This window comes from Gavia stellata, chromosome 2 (genome assembly GCF_030936135.1).
Source record: "Gavia stellata isolate bGavSte3 chromosome 2, bGavSte3.hap2, whole genome shotgun sequence".
Taxonomy (NCBI): Eukaryota; Metazoa; Chordata; class Aves; order Gaviiformes; family Gaviidae; genus Gavia; species Gavia stellata.
Window position 1 is genome coordinate 36226653 of NC_082595.1, and position 22637 is coordinate 36249289.

Below are 22637 nucleotides of genomic sequence, written 5' to 3' on the forward strand. Positions count from 1 at the left end.
ATAAAAAACCAGCATAACATGCAGGAATGAGTTAGAGAGAGCTATTCAGGGAAGTCAAACTTGCACGCAGAATTTATTGTGGGCTTGTTAGACGGCTAAAACAAATAAAATCTTCTCCTAATATCTTTCAAATTTCAAGCTTTTACTAGTCTTAGCTACAGGGCAACAAATTATGTACAGCATTACTACAATATTAACTTTTTTTTTTACTAAAGCACAGTTAAAAATTCTTGAAGTTCTTTCTACGGATCAGGTTTTTGCTATGGAATTCACAGCACACAAAGTTCTCAGGGTAAAAATGAAAACATCCTTCAGTTTATTTTAAGAAGTTGAAAATAAACACAATAGAAATTTACAACTACACTTATAAGGAAGGTATTAGAAATTTACTGTAATTCATAAAGAAGCCCCACCTCATCACACTGGCTGAAGGCAGTCTTTGGGAAAGCAATGCTTTTAATTTATCCAACTGAAAAATAAAACATTCTGCCAATACTATTGTCTCTTCATTATACTCTCTCCTGTTATATAAAGAAAATGTGTTGAATATAGGAGTGACTAAAAACAGAAGTACCATCAAAATAACATCTCTAGTAACAGGCAGTAAACAGAAGGAGGACAGTTAGTGAGTACTTACATACCAAGCATCACTATAAAGAACATTCCAATTTGTAAAAATCATGCAGTATACGGCACATTAAACTGGATGAAACACTACAATGTCATTTTCTGCTGCTGTTTTGATAAGGAGTACAGCAAGCATTTGGAAGAAGAAAGTCTATGAGTAAAATCCTTGCATGTTACTTGGACTACCATGAAAAAGACTCACTTTAGCAAAGCAAGCCATTCAGTGTAACCACAAAATCCTTGTACTGTGTTTTTCTAACATCGCTTCACAATTTAAAGCAACAGATACCGAGGAAGAGACCGTATCCCATTTAACACAGGTATTTTTGTTTAACTATTGGGTCACACACTTTTGTTTTAACTGTTGGCATTGCATCTTCATACAAAGTTTTGCTGATATTTTTGTTGGCATACTATGTTTCAAGACACTGAAAAAGATACAGAGGAGTATCATGCTCCATGATGCTTACAGTGAATAATTCGTTATTTGATTCTTTTATTCAATGATTTTTTTTCTTCATAGCAAAAAGATGTCTAACATTATCTTCAAGATGAAAATCAAATTCTACTTCCCCAGATTTCCTTCCACTATTTACTTTATTCTTAATTCCTCTGCCTTCTACTATACATAATAATACTTTGTTTTATAAACAGTGTATATTATCTATTTTAATCTTTTGACATAAACCAGTAATTCTTAAGGTTTTTCCCAATCCCATCCTTTGTCACTGCTGATACTGAAGGCAGCCATCATCAGCACAGGTTCTCCCCATTTTCTACATTATCTAGAATTCAGTTGCAACTTGGTGAGGCTGTTTTTATTTTGCTTATTTTCCTCTGAAAACAGCCAGTATTTCTTATTGTACTGCCCTGGTTAACACATCTTCTAAGCATTCTGGTTCGCTGCTCCTACTTTTACTTTTCTAGTAGTGCCTTGCACTTAACCTTACTAGCCCCTCAGGCCAAAGTAAATTCACCCAATAGTAAAATCTTAACTCAAGAAGATTCAATCAATCACTTTCAGCAACTGCTTAGCCTCTTGGGCAATTTTAAGGTACTTACACATTTGTTCTCACTCTGATTTTTACTACTCTATTATTTGTTAAGCACAGTTATTTTCTCTCCGTTGTTCATGAAAATGTTTAGAGGCGAGAGTGTATGCTTTACTTCCTTTGTTTCACAGTTTCACTAATGCAGACTTATTCAGCCTTCCAAACAGCTTGCTGGAAACAGACTACAGTCGTAGCAACAATTACAATATGGTTAAAGGACAGCAACATCAGTTAATCCAGCACTCTTCAGGCCAGTTTGGTATTTCTGCTTTAGTATTTGAGGCTTTGTAGCTCTGCAAAGTTGGTTTTATTTTGTTTTTAATTTGACCAAGACTGGCAACTTCAGCTCCTCCATACAGCAAGAATTATCCAAACTTTCCTCTACTATTAAATGGCTTGTTAGGTTTTGATAATTTGGACTCTCTATGAATTTATGTTACAGATCATCTTGGTGTGGAAACTGTGTTCTAGTAACATCTTTATTTTGCATCCTTTCCTTACTCCATTTTTAAATTCCTCAGCTACAACACTGAAACATCTATTACTAAACAGGATTAAATGCTTGGGAACACGATTGAAGACTGATGGTAATTGTCGTCCAATGCATAAAGCTGCTACAAAGTAGACAAAAATTACCGTTATAAAATTGGTTGTTTGTTGACTCCCATCTACTTTAAGTAATAATTGAATGTTTTTCCATATTAAGGAATAATTATCTCTTACACAGCATGGTTTTATTTGTGTTTGAACTACCTTAAAATATCATTGCCATTGACGTTCATCTACTCTAAGGATTTTGACATTATGAAATTGATACTGCTAAAGTATTTATTTTAATTAAGCTCAATGATTTTTTGTTTAAATAATGATACTTTCCCCATACCATACAGCTAAATTTAAAGATATTCAAGACTGAAAAGTCTAAAATCACTATTATAGGCAAGAACCAAATGTACTAACAAAATAAACAATCTTGTACTGAAACATTTCCTACCCATCACAATCTTAAAATTCCATTATCATAGTGGCAAATGATACACACAGTTTGAGAGGGAGCATCACTGACTAATAAATACTATGTTGCAGTTGTCTTCAGACAAGATGGAGGCAGCCACCAAATAAAACTACAGCTGCCCCAATGTAGGAAGAACAACACAAAGAATCTGAAAAACACTGATTCCAGACCAAACTAGAATAGTTAAGTAGAAGCCAGAAATACGATCTTCTCCTCAGAAAGGAAGAATGTGGAGTAAAAGGAAAATGGAATAAAAAGTATTTGCCTGAAATTTGAATTCTGTTGTATGTGACTTATTCTATATACAGACAGTATAAAGGTGAATTAGTAATTAGAGACCTGGACATCCATATAATGAAAGGAGTATCTAGAAAACACATTCAGCTAAAAGAGTTTATTCAACACTTAGAACATGTAGAAGCCCTTACATATTTCTAGCAGAGGAATTCAAGCCCTACTGCCCAGGACCTCAAGGAATAATTCCAAACCCTGAATGACACTGTAACTCAGTATGCTATACTTAATAATTACGTACATCCCCTTACAAAAGCTCTGCATTTTTTCCCGTGTTCTGCAGTGCACAATCCAGAGCATCTTTTGTCTTTCCTTTGCAAGAGAACCGTCCATCCTTACTGAACTCTTGTGAATAACAAATAAACTGTCAAAGCTCTCACAATGGAGAGAGCATAGATCAATAACCTGTAGGATTCACTTCAGAAGGAGGCATAAGGACGCTTCAACTCATTGTGATCCCCAAAGCCTGAAGACTGCTTTATTCTTTCCGTTTTTCTTCAGAGAAAAACATGAAAGAAGCAGTACCATATGATCTTGCAGGTCTAGATAATGGCCAGTATGTCACTGAACTATGGGAAGAGGAAAAGAATTAGTCCTGTAGAACTTGAAGTACAGCCAAAATAAAAAAAGGTTTCATACCAGAGAAATGTAAATTAAATACAAAATAATAACTAAAAAAAAAAAAACCAAAAACCAAAACAGTTTTGGCCTTTCTGCTTAGGGAGAAAAAATGGCTTGTTCAGCCAGTCTGCCTCAAGTTATCCTTTTTATTTCTGAAGATAAACTGTTTGACTATACCACTGCCTTGGTAAAAATCCAAGAGCAAGTGGAAAGGAAAATTAATAGTTCACATCCACAAGGAAAAAAACATCACTAGTGATCCAGATTCATAAATATGAGAAGAAACACACTTTACTACTGAAATAGCCTCTGTTCACCCAAGTACCTTTAAATAGAAATCCATTTTAGAAATGTGCCTATTTGTGCACTGTTGCTATAAAATGTAATTAGGCTTTTTAATATCTTGAGTATAAAAAAAAATCACTGATTACTCCAAGAAATTAGTAACTCATTCCCACCTCTAACACTAGCTTGCTTTTCTGAAATGTATCTCAGAAAACCCAAGTATTGCCACTATATGGCAAAAATGAGACTGAATCTTCTCTCCTACATAATCTCAAATTTTATTCAAGTTGGATGGAGATAAAACAGAAAAGCATTAATATATTTTTATCTATTTTAATCCTCTGACATTTATTTGGAAAACAGCAATAGTTGCAGGTCGTCTACCATGTGAAAGAGAATTTCCAAGATTCGACTCATACATTTTAGAGCATCTTTGGAATCGTCCAACATCCACAATTTCCCCCATCTTATTATAATTAGCTAGGATTTCTTTTTTCCTCATGCTTACCATGATTATTTAAACGTTTATGGCTTCCTTCATAGAAGTTTTCAATTCGTATCTTTTAATCCTAAAACAGAATTTTTCAACTCTCAAAATGCCTGAAACCATAATTTGATTAAACAGCCATTTTTGATACTAATTGAACAGATGCAATAGGTAGTGCAAAACCCAAGTTCACCTATATACTAATTCATTAGAATGTACTACACATGCCTGTTTCAACAAGGCATAATTTTCAGAAATGAGAGCCAACAGACCTTTAACTCTTATGTATCTAATAATCACCACCCAATCTCTTATGCCTACACATAATATATAAAGATGCTAATGAAATGAACTGACAACACGTTTTTCAACTGATGCTATGTTTGCACAATAGTTAGCCCTGTGTTGTTGTTTCTTCCTAAAGGAAAAAAATAATAATCTAATCAGGATTATAGAGCTCCCCCAACTGATTTAAGTTATTAAATAAGGCAGAATATTTTCAAGACAAGGAGCTGGCTGACACTATCACAATGAAAAACTATTAATGTATTCATTTTTTTTGGAAGCTGAAAACACACCCGTACACCAGCTCCAGAAACCAAGCAAAACACAAACATACGCAGAGTATACACATTAGTACTTCAGACATATTGGGGCCATCTTGAACATGACCCTTCAGTCATTATTCAGCAGTAAGAGGGAGGTAGAAGAATCAATAGACGTTTGACAAAATTAATTCTGTATCACAGAAAGTATGAGTTGTGTTTTTTAAACTATTTTGCTGCATAATAGTTGGAGAATGAACATAACGTTTCCAAGTTTTGCCCATATAGTCTTTGTCTTATTACCATTTCTAATCCTAAGTATAAACTCAATCCTAATGTGCTCAAGATCTCTTTAGTAAATTAATAAATTCTGAAGAATCTACTTTCTCTAGTTGTCTTCTACTTTCAGAGATTGACAATGAAATGTGAAGAGGTCTATATCACATTTTTTTCATATTCCTGCTTAATATTCTACCATATTTTCTTAATTAAAAAATTAAGTCTCTCTCCTGATCTTTGATAACTTTAAAAATTTGTTCTGAATACATTTGCTTATACACGTGTCACCACAAGTTTCCTCACAGCCAGCATCTATTAGCATTCACTAAGCACCCAAAATCACTAGGTCATTTTAATACCACCTACTACTAATCTCAATTTTTCCTTGTAATATGGAAAATTTTTCTCCACTGAAAAAGATATAATTTATTTTTATCATTTCATAATGGCACAAAAGTGGTGGCAAAAATCAGCACAAGATGCAAGATAATGGCATGGGATGCACTATACAGCCACGCTCAGTCACCTTGCTTTGAGTGAGAATACAGAGCAGATCTAAGAGAAGGGCTCTCACAGGGTAATTCTGGTCCATGCAAAAGGCTTTAACTCATCTGGCTGGCCAAAGGCAGTTTGTATTATCAGCAAATGAGAAAGACAACCCATTTTCCAGTTTCACTATATTTATTTTTCCCCAGTATACTGACAGCAAAGTTTTTTGATACTGTGTTCCTGAAGAGTTTTGTTCTTTTTGGAATGTGTTTAACGTGGTGATCTAAGAAAACATACCTTCTTTTCTTAAAGTATCAGAATAATCTCAAAGCAAAACATAAAAGCATGTCGTATTTCCCCAGCCTTAAAGCGAAGCATCCTTATACTGAAAGAAGGTGAGAAAGCTAGTGCTTGTAACAGTTCAGCACTGCCTTTTAAGGGTGATAAGAATTTCCTGCATCTATATCTAAACCAGGCAAAAAACCCCAACATCTCTAAACAATATTATTCTGTTCTGAAGAATAATTTGATCTGGGATGAGACATTTTAAAGATCACTAAAGTATTACAAAATAATATCTAAACTTCATTTTAGGATGCTGCTCTGCTGGCTTACTCTTACTGCTGTAGTATTAATTGTATTTCAGAAGTAACTTCTGGAAATGGAAACTGAAGGCTTGCATACAAATACTTACTGCAGGAATCAGTAACTTTTTTACTTCTTCAACAGCCCTCTTCAGTTTTATTTCTGCTCTGTTCTGAGCATCCTCCACAGTGATAAGTACATGTAAATCTTCATTCAGGTGTTCCCAGTTGGGCTTGCCTCGGTTCTGTTCTTCCTAAAATAAATTAAAACATGGAAGCTATGAAGTATTGTTACATTCTCTATAAAACAATTACATAAACAGTAGACAAACTCAATTCTGTGAATAGTACGAACTGTATTTTCAGTGAGATGGGAGAAAACTTCTTCATACCATGGGGACTATTTATTTTTTCATGTGGTTCTTAACAAGAACCTAAGCTTCAAAATATCTTTTTGGGGATTTTGTTTGTGTTTTGGAACCTCATACTTTTTTTTTTTTTTTTTTTTTTTTTTTAAGACTACAAAACAAATGTGATTTCTTAGAGTACCTTTCCCAACCGAACAAAGGAACAAGAAGTATTACAAACACAGTATTGCTTTTGATATTCTTTGGAGCCTTTCAAGGGTGAGACAGATAAAACATACTGGTGGTTAAGCAAACTAGTATTTTCAAGAAAAGTGAAACAGACAGCATACATAGAAACTCCATCTGAATCACTCCAAAGTACAAGAGAGCAATTCCTCAGTGTTAAAAATCACTTTTAAATATTCACAAAGAAAAGGTTCAAGAATCAAACATTACAAAAGGAATAGAAGTTGCAATTTTCAAAGCAGAGCTACATGTACTGGATGAAGGGCAGAGAGGAGGAGATGACAAGGCTTTAATACTGAAGTCACAGAAGAGCACGTAACAATTACACAGGTACTCTGTTACACCAATGGCATTAATAATCCCAAAGATAAATCTTAGTAATGTTTTCAGAAAGGGAGGGCATGCTAAACAAAGCATTTTTTGATGTAAACATTTTTAAACAACAGGTACCAGTAAATTTAAGTAACTCATTCAAGTATCCAGCCTTTCAAAAAGTAAGAAAATGAACACGACGTAGAACAAACTTTCCAACTCCATTTTTATTAAACAGTGAATAAAGCTAGCTAAATTTCCCAGAAACATAATTTAAATGTGACAATATTTAAAATGTAATAAAACAAGTAAAAAAAAAAAAAAAGGGGGCGGGGATCAAAACTTTAGTAAATGAGAAAGGTTTATTATAATTTTTGACTCTAAATAAAGGCCCACATAAACAGAAACACTTATTTCAAACTTAAAATACTGGGCATAATAAAAAAGCCTCCTATTTGTAAGACAAACATTTGTGGCTTAACCACAATTCACATTTGGGAAAAAAACCACCCCAAGTTATTTGTAAATGTCTTTTTCCCAAAATTTCATTAAAATTATTCCAGGAAATCAGACATGCAGAGGAAATGTTTGAAAATTTAATACCAACAAATACTTGCAGTACTTTATATTCAGATATACCTGAGGGAGCATTGTTCCTTAGAATGTTCTATCTTTAATTCAGCTGCTTTAAGTCTGAAATATTTTGTCGAATAGACAAGGATAAAAATGTAGAAAAAAAACCCCAGAATCATAAGAGATATATGGAAAATATATGTAAAAGAATCTGTACTTTGAAGAAAATTTCTTCTTGGTATTCTTCATGTAACATGCACATACACACTACTCCATACTACCAGCTACCGTGACTTTTTTTAAAAGTGTTATCTTAGCCAACTTTCTAAACAACGGCGGCTGAGAAAATATCTCTGAATTTCAGAAGCTGAAGAAAGAGAGAAAAATAACCCTCGTTTATAAAACAGAACTTGACGCAAAGTGCAGATGAGTTATAACACGTTCTCTGCTGTAATTTAATCTTTGATAAAACTATCTAGCACAAGGTATTTGCAGCTTATTTCACTCAATCACGATCAAAACTCCACTATTACTATTTAAACAATTCAATTTGTTATTTTTTTTCTAATCCAAAGCAGGAGTGAGTTTTTCCTCTTTTAAGATGGTGACAAGCAATATTAATATGAGGTAGTAAAAAGTGTTATGTTACAGGTATGATGAATGAGAGAAGGTTCCTAAAACCAGCAGAGGGCAGAGCAAGGAACATGCCACTACCTTGTCTTGCACTGACTGGTGGTGAGCTGACTCAACACTGGAATGGGAAAGGTACCAGTTACCAACACATGAGATGCATGATAACCTGCACAACTAGAGCACCACGGGAGAAGGAAAAAGAAAGAAAAAAAAAAAAAGGCAAGAGGGATAAATGACAAGGAAAGATGTCCCCAAGTAAAACCACAAGTTCTGTTCCTAAAAAAGAAGGAATGCCTAAAAGCAGTTTTAGCTACCGTGCAATTAAATGGCATGCTTATACATAGTGTGGGCACAAACATAAGGGGGCCGTACTGTGCTGCATCGATTTCTTTCATAATGAAAATAACATGCTGTGAAGTCTCAAAAACTTGGAAAATTTGGAGGACTTACCACCTGTCAGCAACAAAAAATAAAATGCACATTGTTATAGTGGATGTATGCTTGATTTGTAACTTTCAGAATACAGAAAAATACTTTGTTACATAAGACAAGGTAGCCTGCTTCTCTGTTATTCAGTATTTAAATATTTCAGATGAACATAATCTCAACTACTGGTGCTGTACTTCAATTATTCTATTGCAGCATGATAAATTTTTGTTCAGTTAAAAAAAAAGCTGCACATAGGACAATAAATAGATGATACTGTACAATTTTTTTTCCACACAGAAGTTATACACCCCGTAATTTACTTTTAGGTGGAACGCACTGTGTTTAAGGTCAATAATAATAATATGAACTATTAAGATCAGACCTCACAGCACAAACAATCATACAAATACTTATCAGTATGATAAGTAAACTAGCATATGACTAGTTCTATATATGCTCCCCTATGGTCATTAGGTGTTCTAGTACACTAATAAAGTCCTGTTGTTGTGGAGAGTATTATTTCTTAAGTCAAATGATAAGAATGAAAGAAAGCTTAAGAAGAATAGTAGTCCACACAATAAGTCTTGAAAAAAACAATTAGTCAAAAAAGTAAGAGAATAGAGTTTGGAATGGGCTTCCAATTTCTTCAATTCTGACTCAATGGACCAGGGCTTAGAATTCCTCCACTGCTTCCATTCTGTCCCAGGAGGTTGCTTTCTTAGTGGGTTAACAGTTTTCCAAGAAATGTCTTTTGGTTTACTGAAAATGCTAGTGGAAAGCTATACCAATATGTATGTTTGATATATTTGTTTGTTTGTTTTTACCAAAAGCAGGAAATTCACATATACACTAGGTCATTCATTCAAACAGAAAGTCAGATGCAAAATGTATGACAGGGCTAGTCTCATGGGAGAAGAGATAACATGCAGTCTCTTGCAGTTAAGAGCTGCAATTTTTTATGCTACCCCACTCTCCTTTTAAATCCTGAAAGGATGGGTTGGGAAAACATACTTCCCCCCCAAGAAAAATCTTAAATTAAACTAGCCCTCTGTGCAACAAGTCTTGAAAACAACTTTTCCCAACCCTGTTTTATTATAGGAAAGGCTGAATGAGTAAATGGAATATATCTGGAATTCAAGTTGGAAGGTGTCTTTCTTAAGACTCATGAAATATGGTCCAAGACTTTAAGGGTTGGTTAGGGTTTTCTTTTGAAATTGTTTGGGGAGAAAATGGTGAAAAGATGGTCAGGAGAGAATGACTACAACTTGCCCTGCTGCATTTGTAGAAAGAAACTAAAAACTGTGGCTATCTTGAAGTGACTTGCAGCTAAGACAAACCAGATTACTTCACAGAACCAGAGAATGACTGAGGTGGGAAAGGACCCTGGACATCATCCAGTCCAACCCCCCTGCTCAGGGCAGGGTCAACCCTCAGGGTAGGGTTGCTAAGGGCCAGGCTTTAAATATTTCCAAGGATGGAGACTCCACAACTTCTCCAGGCGACCTGTTCAGTGTTCAACCAGTGTTCAGTCACAATAAAAAAAACCCTTTTTCTTATGTTTAAATGTAACTGCTTTTATTTCAGTGTGCCCGTTGGCTCTTGTCCTTCAGGAGCAACAGTTGAGCAATTCAGCCTGATTGCCAGGTCCACCTACAGAAAAAGCAGCAAGGAGTAACAGAAATTGCCATGAGAATTATTTTGGGCAAAAAACTTTTGTTACCTCAGCAGGAAAGGTATGTGCATAGAAGAAATAAAGAGCACCAAGAAAACCAGAAAACCTGACTAAAAGACTCGGGAAAAAGAAACTCAATTGCATATATTCAAAATTATATAACATACACAAGAACTAATTTACAGTACGAAGTTTTCCTGTATCTGAGAGACTGTTTATGGAAGAATTATAGAGATAAAATGGAGGCAGTGAAGATGCAGGAAACTACGGAGTAAAATTATTCATGCCACAACCTTGGGGAACAACAATATTAGAAAAGCTTAATTACAACCAAACTATCTTGTCTGCTAAATTAAAGAACATTAAGAGCAACATAACTGGCAGATGAAATTTCACTGTGCTCCTTATTTCGCAGAAATTTCAGTATCCTTAAGTATAGTGTAATTCTGTAAACAGATTTTGCTTTCATTCTGTTGCCTGTGCATATACACTCATTATTCTCAGGGTACCCATACACAAATAATGGACTTGAAGAAAGTGCTCAATATTAATCTTGCTATTAAGGTCAATGGATCAGGTAGTTTTTTTACAAAAAAAAAAAAAACCAAAACTTGCTACAACTCGTCAAAATTTAGTTGCCCAAAAATAAAAGAAAAAGTAAAATAATTACAGAATTTTTTTGGTGGGTTTTTTCTAATTATTTTTTATTTTCTTGGGGAGGGATTTAGGGCGGAGCCAAAAAGCAGGCAGAGGATGCAATTGACTTGCATCTATACAGCTAACCTTTAATATTAGAAAAGTTGTTCCATGAGGAGAAATACTGAAGGCCAGCTCCCTGTTGATTTGTGTCGTGTGTTTTCCATAGACCTCACCCTACCACAGTAATTCTAAGTCATGGTCTTATACCTCCTGCATCCCAGTCCTTTAAGGCCATTTCTACTTACATCTTCATATCCCATCCTGAAGCTTCCTTCTTAATATCTTGACTATTGACTTAACAAGAAAGAGACTGCAGCTTAGTAGCTTTCTCTAAGCTATGCAAAGCTGATGACTGAAACCTCAGCACATCTCTTCCCTTGACTAGAGGTATTAAGTTAGGCCTCTCCTCTATCTAGCCAGTAATTTTCAAAAAACTTTAAAACACAAGGAAAGAAGTGCTTGTCAAGCTTGACATTGCTCAAAAGACTCAAATGGTGAAAGGGGAAAATATTTTCAGAAAGAAAGCCATCACAAAATATTTTATCAAGAACTTTTAAAGAAATCTTCTACTTTATCTCTCACCAAAAAGGCCTAAAGACCTTCACAGTACGGCCAACTGACTAAAAGTAAGCTGACGAATTAAAAAGTGGTGAAGTAGAATCCAGTCATTTCCAGCTGTCAGAACGCCATTAAAAGAAAATGAAATAAACACTGAAAAGAAATACTTTCCTCATATCTGTTTCTATGCAGGCAGAGATATACTAGTTAGACAATAAAGAAAGAATGAATGCAATGTGATAAGAGTGGAAGGAAGATTTCCACATGGCATTTTTTTTCACAAAGCTATGGCCCATAGTATTAAAAAAAGTGCAACTCCCATCCTATGCACTTTTCCCACTCTAACTCATACAATTTCCAGTAATGTTGGCCACTAGAAAATACAAACACAGCTCGGTACCAACAGCAGGGGCCTTTTAAAGAAATAAAGCCCCTGGCTCAAGGAAATGTTTAGAATGAGTATCCTCACTCAACTTGAAGTGATAGGTTATTAAATTGTGTTTTTACCAACCTATTACAACAAGCTGCTCTCCCTACTGAAGAATGTTTTCATATAACGTCAAATTGAACACTAAAATTAAAAGGCATCAGAATAGCACTAGTCCTTTAAACCTTTATACAAAGGTTTAATTCAAGCACATTCTAAGAACTTTAACTAAAATTATCCTAAGATATAAGAAACAGTATAATCACTCACAGCCACTTCACACAGTCAAACGGAAGATGTGAAGAGAAGAAATTCAGCTATTCAGTAAAATTACCTCAGTGTATTTTGTCTAATAAATTGTGCTATAGGTACATTACAATTGACAGTAGTTCTAGGTGAATGTTTCTTTTCCATAATGAAAACGTGCACACATCTATACCAAAGTTTTAAAAATAACTGGAAGAGCAGTTTAAAAAGAAGCTGTGCGAATTTAAAAACAAGTTGTGTTGATTTAAAGCAATTTTGAAACAAAAGTGAAATTTCACTAAAAAGTGATAAATTAGAAAGGTCATTGTAAGCAAATTTTAGTCCTGCTCTAGTTTAAGTATTTTTAAATAAGAGTTAATGCGTATTGTAGCCATGCAACAATGTCAGGTCTGAATAAATGAGTCCGAGAGAAACATTACTCAACCATTCAATACAGATTACACCTTTCTTAACAAGCTTTTGTTGACACAGGTGAACAGGTAAAAATGAGCCAGATGAATCTAAGAATGTTCTTTTCCCTAAACTAAGTCATTACTCCCAACCTTTCATGGGCCACAAGAGTTGCCCATCTTGTGGTGTTCAACACAATTTTTGTTCTCACAACTGTTCTTTCTGCCAACCTGAGCTACGGAATTTTATTAAGTTTTTGTTGTCTCTGCTGCAGCGATCATTGAAAACAAACATTTGGTAAATAGAGGATTTCTGTAACATACTGTGCAAGGAATAAACCGGTTAGAAGTCTCAGATATACAAATAACTCCACATCAGCTGATAGATATTCATGAGTGCTCTAGCCCTAATGAAACAAAAAATCAGTTGAATCGTCTCTTACTGTTGTCTTATTGTATCGTTTTGTGACCAAACTAACAACTTCAAAAGGATCACTCCCCTCACCAGGCAGTCCTTATTCCTCCACTGGGACTGGCCCCAGCACCACGCCAGCCTTTCGGAGATCCAGACCAACGTCCCGGTGCAGCAAAAAACCACCCCCTTTCCCCCATTTTCTGCTGAGCAAGTGGGTTGAATGAGATCATTAGGAGCTACTGAGTGCCAACACAAGGTCAGTGCCATAACTGGGAAAGGGAGAAGATAAGGGACCATATTTTAACACATAACTGCCACTTAAAGACTGGCTTACCATGTCTCATGAAACTATCCTAAGTGAAATCTAATAATGCATGTGCCAAGGACAGAACACACAGTTATCTTTATTACCTGACATGAAGCAACTTGTTCATCCGTATGAGAACTAGGTATTAAATGCTAGTATGTAGTAATAATTGTAAATACAAACATGGAGCTTTCTCCTTCCATTTTTGCCAGCGAATCTAAGTCTTGACAGGACTGACCAGTGAAAAACAAACAAACAAAAAAAAAGAAAATCACCACCCACTCCCCAACCTGTATTAACAAGTGTATTCACATGATATTGTCCTGATGTGAACATTTCAATAGAAATTGTTATTTTGTTTGCAAGCTACTTCTAAAGTAAGTGCTTAGGTAAGTAGCAAAAAAAGAGGTTTTTGTCAGATGAAACTCCAAGCCAGCCCTGCAGAAAACCAGTTTAAAATGATGTGCTAATTACAGTATCTGTTTGAACAACAGAAGTAATTTTATAACATGAAGCATTGGAACACACTGATTGTCCTAACCCCTGCTGATAAACTGCTTTAATTGTGCAGTTACAGTCAGGCAAATTAACATAGGCTTTTGCTCCTACTGAGCTTCTAATGGTAGCAGTTCACAAGCAGAACGGTGGTGAAAAAATAATGTAACAAAAGAAATGCTGGAGTAGCACCTGGTCAGGGTCACTGTAGTTTATTTCACATTTAGAATTTCTGATCTGAGTTTCCTCCTATAGAAACAGATCATTTGCTTAAATTAACAGTCACATACCGTTTTGAACATCAGACAAGTTAGTATTTTCTAGTATGTCTTTAATGATCCATTGTATACTAAGCCCCCTTTCAACACAATTCTGGATTAAGAAGTGGGTATCTTCCAGCTCACATTAAACTAGCCAGTAGCTGTCAAACATTGTCAAAGGGCATTATCCAAAAACCTTTTAAGAACTATTCTGAAAAAGTCTGATGGCATGAAACAACCTGACGTTTAAATGCACAGAAGAGGATTCAGTTCTCTGTCTTGGAGCCTCAACACAGACTTTGTGCTCAGGAAACTTCAAACCAAGCGCCACCCCAAGTTCAGATCTGCCTTGCAGTTAAAATGGTTCCTACATGCACGAAACACCACACTGGATCTTCCTAAAGCTGTAGCTTCACAGCACAACTGAGCTGATCCAATAACCACGGTCTGCTGACAGAAGCAGAAGGCCCTGTCACCGCCCAAGTCAGCACACTCACACCCTGCCTGCTCTGCAGGTTTGTAGCTGGACAGTGAACTGCTCCAGAGAGCGGAGCCAGCAGAAAACTCCCCATCGCAAAGGGTAAGGTTCTGTGAAATAGGCAACAGGATTGCATCTCTCCAGGATCATCATCTTCCATATTTGTCTCAAGTTGTGCCAGTGTGAAAAACAAGAGCAATGATTTGTGGAACAAGCTGTATTGTCAAGTGCTATCAAAACCCAAGACCCTGTTAAGACTGAGTATTTCACTGTTTTGGGATGAAAGTAAAGAAGTTTTGTATCCATCAGTATCCTCAGAGAATAAATGAGAATTTAGCATATGAAATGCAGAGCATAAAAAAAATACCTGTATATCTTTGTTAGAGATGAATGCAATTGTTAATACTGATACTTAAAATGACCATGAAGTGTCAAATTTTACCTAGTCAGAGGAGTGAGGCTGTTCTTTTCTCTGACTTTGGACTACGGGTAAGAGTTTTTAAGATTTTAACTTTACCAACATTCCAAAAGTAGTAAACGTCATATGGAGACAGAGTTACACTGATATCCAAGTATAATTTTATTCTCCTACAGAAAAGGGAATAAGCAGTACAAGGCATCTCACAATACTGTGATCATTTTCACACATTGACCATTGTTAATGTAATAATATCTGTAAACAAGTATCAAATTCCCTTGAAAGAAAATGGAATACCAATAGAACCTGAATGCAACAGTCGTCTTGATTCAGGGTTATTTTCAGATGGCTTTTTGGAAGGAAGTACCTCCATATTCTGAATCTCAAGGTACAGAAGACATTTTTAAATGAAGGCTAACATCAACAAAACCTAATCTGTGACAGCAGACACATTCTTCAGAGCATTCTCTACTCATGAAATACAGACAGTAAGTTTATTTCAACTCATGACTCGCTGAAGTCCATTCATTAGCAGTCACTAATGAACTTCAAAATAACCTGCAACTGTTCTAACATCACTTCTGCATAAACCTATCTGCCTCTAAGTTCATAAGCGTTATTAATCAGTATAAAGCTGATTCCATCTAAAGCTGCATAGCAGAAAAAGGCTGACAAAAATAAGTATTCTTTCATCTACCTTAGTGTCAAGCAGCACCTATATATCATATAAGTATACGCACAGAAATTAAATTACTCAGTTTACAGAGTCTTAACATACTTCAGAAGTTTTATTTTACCAATCATTAACAGGATGTTAAAAACAAAACAGAAAATATATCCAGAATAGACCAGTTTTTATGAATTAGTTATTCCCCCGACCATGACCTGAAAAGAGGAAGAATACTACACCAAGGTACTAGCCTTGCTAACACATGCCTCTCTATTCCACCCAAAAACTTATCAAGGTATCTAAAACTCTGCCAAAGCACATGCTGAAAGGCAAAAGTCTTAATTAAACTGAAAGACTGATGCCTGTTTTTCATCTGGGATTTTCAAACTAGGAGAGTTGAAAGTGCTGACACCCAAAAGGACCTAATCTAATATTAATACTATCCAAAACTAACTCAAGGCATGGCAACTTCAAGAAATTTGCTTTAAGAAAGAAGTTGCAATTCCAAGAAAATGCCTTGTAACAGTCCAGCAGTTGGTACATTGGTGCAGGAAATGACAGTCAAGATCCTAGTACCACCTCAGCCAAAAATGTATCAACATCACCATGCCGATGTTCCAGGAGTGCCCTAACATCAGGCCAAATAGAACAAGGTACTTTCCACTTCGCCCTTTAAGGAGGCAGATCACTGCCCGGGAGGGGAGAAAAAAACCACACATGCACAAAGTGCTGGAGGCATCTCCAGCCCAATAATAAAGGATGTCACCAGGAGGTGGGTTCCTGTTCTTCTACTTACGACTGGAAGCTTTTTGCAGTTGTGAATGATTGGGTAAAACATATAAATAGCACTTTGAGGAGAATCTTTTATTTCCAACTTCAAGGTGAGCCCCTTAATTTTTCCTTTTTCCATTCATATGACACTTTTACTTTCATCTGTGCAATGAACACAAAAGATGGAAAGCATCATCAGAGCCTGTGGTTTAATGATTTGGGAACTTAAGGGAAATACCTGAGCTGTGATTCCACATTTCTGAATACTTACTCTATTGTTTAAAGAAAAGTGCTACCACTAGTCCTCAGCTGCATTTAAGGGAAAAAAGTGTCCGTTCATTGGTTTCTCAGTCTTCTAGTCTACACAGTATAGTACTCCAGAATACTTCTTTACAGATTTTTTTTTTAATAGTTAACAAACAAAACAAACCAATAAAAAACCCCAAACAAAAAAAAAAAAAAACCCACAACCCCAAAACACCGTTCCTGACTGCAATTTGGACCGTTTACAGCATACTGAATTTTGAACACTGCAATCAATCTAGTATTAGTCACTAGCACATGTAAAAGTAAAAAACATAAACCAAATTATATTTTTGTATTCTATGGAGAACATGATCAGCTCTTAGGCTGGTAGTATAATTTTACACTTTTTGAAACATTTTCTTTCCTCTTCTGAAGTACTATCATGTAACTTTCATCAACAGTAACTGCCCCAGATAATTGTGGCACCTGTCTTTACCAAATTTCAACCATTTTTATTTCTCTAATCCATGTTTTATTTCCTCTCTGCCTTGCTTAGATTTAATTGCTCCTTTGCATAGCAAACCTGGTCAACGCATGAATATGCCCCTCCTCAATAATTTGAGCTCAGTGTTAAATTGATCCATTTCTCAGTGAAACTCATCCTCAAACACCTGTGCTCTGGTTCGTCTATGGCAGCTCCACATATAAGTGACATTGAACAAACCATGAGGGTCAAGAAATAACAAAATAAAACCGCACTTTTCTTTAGGTGCTATTCCTGCTTAATCTAAGCATGACTTCCAGCAATTTTCACTCATTTATGTTAAAAGTCTAAGAAACAGACAAAGCTACATTAAATCATACATAGTTTGTTAAATTTCATTTTTTTTAATAATTAGGAATAAATGACCCTTTTTTAATTTTTTTTTTTTTATTTCAGACTGAATTTACAGCACTGTTAAAGAAAAGGAGGAGAAAGAAATACAGAGAAAAAAAGGTAATAGCTAAGTGACCTTTTGGTGCTATCAGAATAGATAGAGCTGCTTACAGCCTCCATTTTAATGCCAACATATCCACGCTTCTACTTTCCTAATCTCAATTTGCCTATCACTTCCAGAGTCCAGTGACTCAGCCTCTGCTTGAAAATCCAACCCTTTTGCTTTTAGTGTTTTCTCAAGGATAAGGCACATATCTGCCTCATATACATATGAAAAATAAAAGATGTATCAATACAGATTCCTCCACTTAAATCTTGGTGAAGGTCTTAAGGGAGCATATTGTAAAGACAACTTTGTAAAATGACAATATAGCCATGCCAACCCTTCACTTTTTTTCATTACAAAATAATTGTAAGCTTTTTTAAAAGATAACTTCTCCTCCCCATTTTCTCATGCTGTTAACATTTACAATAATACGTGATTACTAACCTCCTTAACATCTTCTCGGAAACTGCTTAACACTTAGTAAGAAAAGTGAAATTTCACTCACTCCAAATCTTTGCACAAAAGTATACGAAGATGTCACTACAGAACATTTTTAACAGAAACTCAGATTGAACATGTTAACATAACCTCAGTGTGCCAAAATTGAAAAGTACCACCTCTTAACCCACAATGTAATAGAAAAGTTTCGGATACAGTTATAAAGTTCTGCACAGAACTACCAGCTAAATTTAAGAAAATCAAAAGGAAAACTCTTCCCTATCCCCGCCCTCCCCCCAAAAAAAAACCCCAACTGAAGTAAAAAACAAGAGGTTCATAGTTTTTACTCTTTGTATGCACAAAAAGGTTAAGTGACCTCTGTTTAAGAATATGAGCAGTTAACACTGTTTCTTTAAAATCAGATTACTTGTAATGTTAAAATAAAATTATTTTTATAGTAATATGTTGTTACCTTTATTTTAGGACATTGTGATCTTTAGGTTTTTACTATTTGTCAAAGCAACAAAAATAAGAGACTCATGACTCAAACCAAACATACCTAGGTAGTAGTTAAGCTTTGAATAACTTCCTGAGCCATAAAGAAACTGTTCTTGCTCAGTGAAGTTTAAAAAAAAATTAAAAGAGATAAAACAAACATTCACCACCTCTGTTTTTTTAGATTGGTTCAGGGGCAGGTTGGGGAGGGGAAAGGGTGGAGGAAGGGGAGTAACTTTCAACTTCAATACTTTAAGCAGTGACACTTTGCCAGTAGTGCTTTACTGCTGGCCTACAAGAATGCAGCAAAATGCAGGGAAGAGGCTGTGCACAGAAAAGCAAAGCTGTTTTTACTGCCAGGGCCAGGCTGACATGGTTGCAATGCCACAGCTTAGTTCAAAAACCTGTATCTTACAGTGCTTGGGAATGGCTTTTTCTGTTCTGGATAAATGTGTAAGTTAACAATAACTGTGAGTTTTGACAAGAACATGCACAGCCAGACTGCAAAAAACAGGGGGGGAAGTCATCAATGTTACAACAGATCTCATGCATAAGCTGAAGTGCTTCATGGAATCCTGACCTTAATGAGAAACAGGGTATCAGCATTGATATGATTACACCTAATATTTTTCTTGTTTCCTCTTTCTTATTTCAATCCTTGGGATTAATCTGCCTTGAAGATCCTCTAAGACACATAATGAAGAGCAGGTGTCTGAATCACTCCTCCTTCCTGTAGGTCTCCAGGGGTGGCAAGAAGATTCAAGTGCCTAGGCAGCTAAATGCTATCCTGAATAATTAGATTTAAAACACCTCTTACGCCAACAAGAAAACATAGCGCTAAACATAAACCAAACTTTTTCATAAGTGGTTGCTTAAATGAATATTGCCAGCTTTAGACACAATGTCTGTGCTTATAATTAGAACACTGATCTTACAAAGTCACCTCAGAGAAAGAAACTCTCCCAAATCACAAGTCAGAACTATTCTGAGTTTTCTTGTATAGAAGGGTTTCTTTCATAGACTTCAGTTCAACAGAACGGAAATGGTAACTGCTCGCTCCCACCAAAACAAGTGACTCCATTCCTTTCTCTTTCCTTTTGGCTGCCTGCAGAGCCCTTCCCTCTTCTTTGCACCAGCAGCAGCTCTCACTGGGCCCTTCGAGAGCCAGTTTAACACAGCAGCAAACTACTGCTGTCAGATTAGGTTTTGCCTGTTTAGCAAGCTGAACTGGCTCAGTGACACATCCCACAAGTCACAGACTGAACACAAAGGAGGATGCAGGCATATCCCTTTGTAGGAAGCTGCCAGCTGTCAGTCACACAGTTCAGCAGACTGCTCAGCCAGCCCAGTCGCTCCCCTGGCACACCAAACCACTCACAACATGGGGTGAGGATCAGGGAGCCCCATGCTCTGACTGCCTGACTTGCCGCTTATGTCAAATGTAATTTTACTGTAATACAGAAATTGCTACTTAAAATTAAGTATTCTGAAAACCCAGTTTCCACTCACCTCAAGTTAGGCGTGCAAAGCAATCAACATTTTCCACTTCAAATGTTACATCTCAGTTGCTTACCTGAGAAATGAACATACTATGTCCCATTTATTTAAATAAGGGTGTGGCAAAGAAAAAAAAAACCTAGTCACTTACAGCATAGTGATTAACTCCAAGGAAAAGTTCATTTATACAAGAAGGTCGTAACTAGCAACTTTAATTCTAGCATCTTCTAATTTGAATTTGCAATCTCAACACCCTTAAAAATGTGTAATTTCACAGGAGACATCAGCTGGGTTTCAGTGGCCCCGTTTCCCTGTTCATCATAACGCAGCACTAATACTTCCCTATAACATAAGGCTTTCTTAAAAACAAACAAACAAAAAGCCTTTTGTAATCACTTAGGAGCACTTTCCACTAACAAATTATATAATTAATGTCACTCGAATACTGTCGATAATATATTACGAAAGCTTTTCCTACAGTACAGAGATGATGGATCTTCAGGATCGGTATCCCCCTCTACCTCTCAGGTGACATCAATCCAGTGATAAAAAAATCCAAACCACCAGTAAGCCAGTGGGCAGTTCCCTTCAGCAGTACTACTTTAAGGATTCATAACAATTAGAATATTGTAACATATCCATACTCTCTGGTGGCTTTCACAGAGAGCTCTCTGGTCCTTCACTGAATCTGTCCTTAAGGTCGGGGTTTGGAATTCTTTATTTGCTTTCTACACTCAACAAGCTGAAAACCACAAATTTTTCACTTAATTTAAAATACTATACACTACCATCAGTTCTTTATATAGTATGTGTGCAATACATTTAAAATAAAAACCTTGTGAAAATATTTAATAGGGAAAAGTAATTTTAAGTGAAATTATTGAAATAACATTTCTGTAAAGGGGTAATTGTGAAAAAATATTTCTGACCACTTTTTAAACTTGAAAATAAAGTGTAATAAAACCCTTGCTCATTATGTAAACACAAAAGAAAGTGAAAGCTATTCATTATTTTAATTCAAATACCACAATATTTACACTGCATACATGTATACTGGTCTTAGAAGATAATGTCTAGATATGCATCCTTTAAGATCACATTCAACTAGCAGTCCTACAACTGCTGTTTAGGAGACAACATCATTCTTCCAAAAAGACATCCAGTTTTACATGAACTTTTTGAATCCCACAAATTTTGGTAAAATATACAAAAACATTCACCAAAAGAATGTAGATTAAAAAAACCAAACTTCATTAAATAGTGAATCTGCTGACATTTTCATATGCAAGATTTTGAGTAAAACTGAGTGTGCAAACTGAATAAAAACTACATTTAACCAAATATTTATAGGTCCACTGAAAGGCACCGTAATATGAAAAAATAAGACTTTTTTAATTATGCAAAATTTCAAGTTCTGCTTTTTCAACACAGTGCCCAAAGAGAAGCACGGGTAGATCTAGTCATTTCCCTCAGCTAAACAAAGCTATTAATGAAGAGAGAAATATGAATAAATACTGGACAAATTAAAAGAACCAAACAGAACATCATTACAGTATGAAGCCACAGAAGCAAAGTAAATCCTTGATGGGTTAACCAAGTCTGAAGACCTTTCAAGTGAGTAATTTTTAATAGATTCCAGTACATTATCAGAAACATGCAAAAAGTTATTAAAAAAATTAACTGCTTTTACTCTTCAGAAGACAAGTCCCAAACTTCTTTTGTTAAAATGTCTATCATATACAGTTTTAGATTGCATGCTTATCTGCCCACACAAAAATCAAGCCAAAGTTTTACAGTTTAAATTAATATACTTCAGAGTAACAAAAGTCAAAGTAAGATGGTAAGGCTGGGGAGAAAAGGTCATTATGTGCATGCCTTTCTTACGTTCTACAATGGTTTCATCCATCTTAGAAAATAAGACAGCGCTGTGCACGAATTGAGGACAAAAATAATTACACGCTCTGCTCACATCCTAGAGAGACAGCTAGAAGAAAGGTGGCTTCTTCATTCTAAATGTTTCCTACTCTTCAGGAAAGCACAAGCATAATCCCTTTGTTCACAATGCATTTCCAACAAATGACAAAGATTTACTGCCAACTGACAGGTGCTGACCTCCCACTTCCTGACCTGGCCACTTTCTTTTTTCCATCCTCTCCCTTCTCACACTGGCACAGGTATTAATTTGGGTCAATACAGCTTATTAACTAGCAAAATTTTTTATCCCACTGAACCACACTCTCACATTAGCTGACCAAAATCTAGCTTCTTTCCTGTCCCCATTGTAACCCTCTAACATGGAGTAGCACATTTCCCCCCACCTCCCAAAAGAGAAGT

At 35.8% G+C, this 22637-nt stretch overlaps 1 protein-coding gene across 7 annotated transcripts in view; it reads right to left on the reverse strand.

Moving 5' to 3' along the window:
* The window catches only part of QKI (QKI, KH domain containing RNA binding), a 166907-nt gene that overhangs the window by 52276 nt on the left and 91994 nt on the right, over nt 1–22637 (reverse strand). For all 7 annotated transcript variants that reach the window (XM_059835232.1, XM_059835216.1, XM_059835211.1 and 4 more), the window contains exon 4: nt 6389–6532. In XM_059835232.1, the coding sequence (XP_059691215.1) occupies nt 6389–6532 (144 nt within the window). The remainder of the gene's footprint in view (nt 1–6388; nt 6533–22637) is intronic.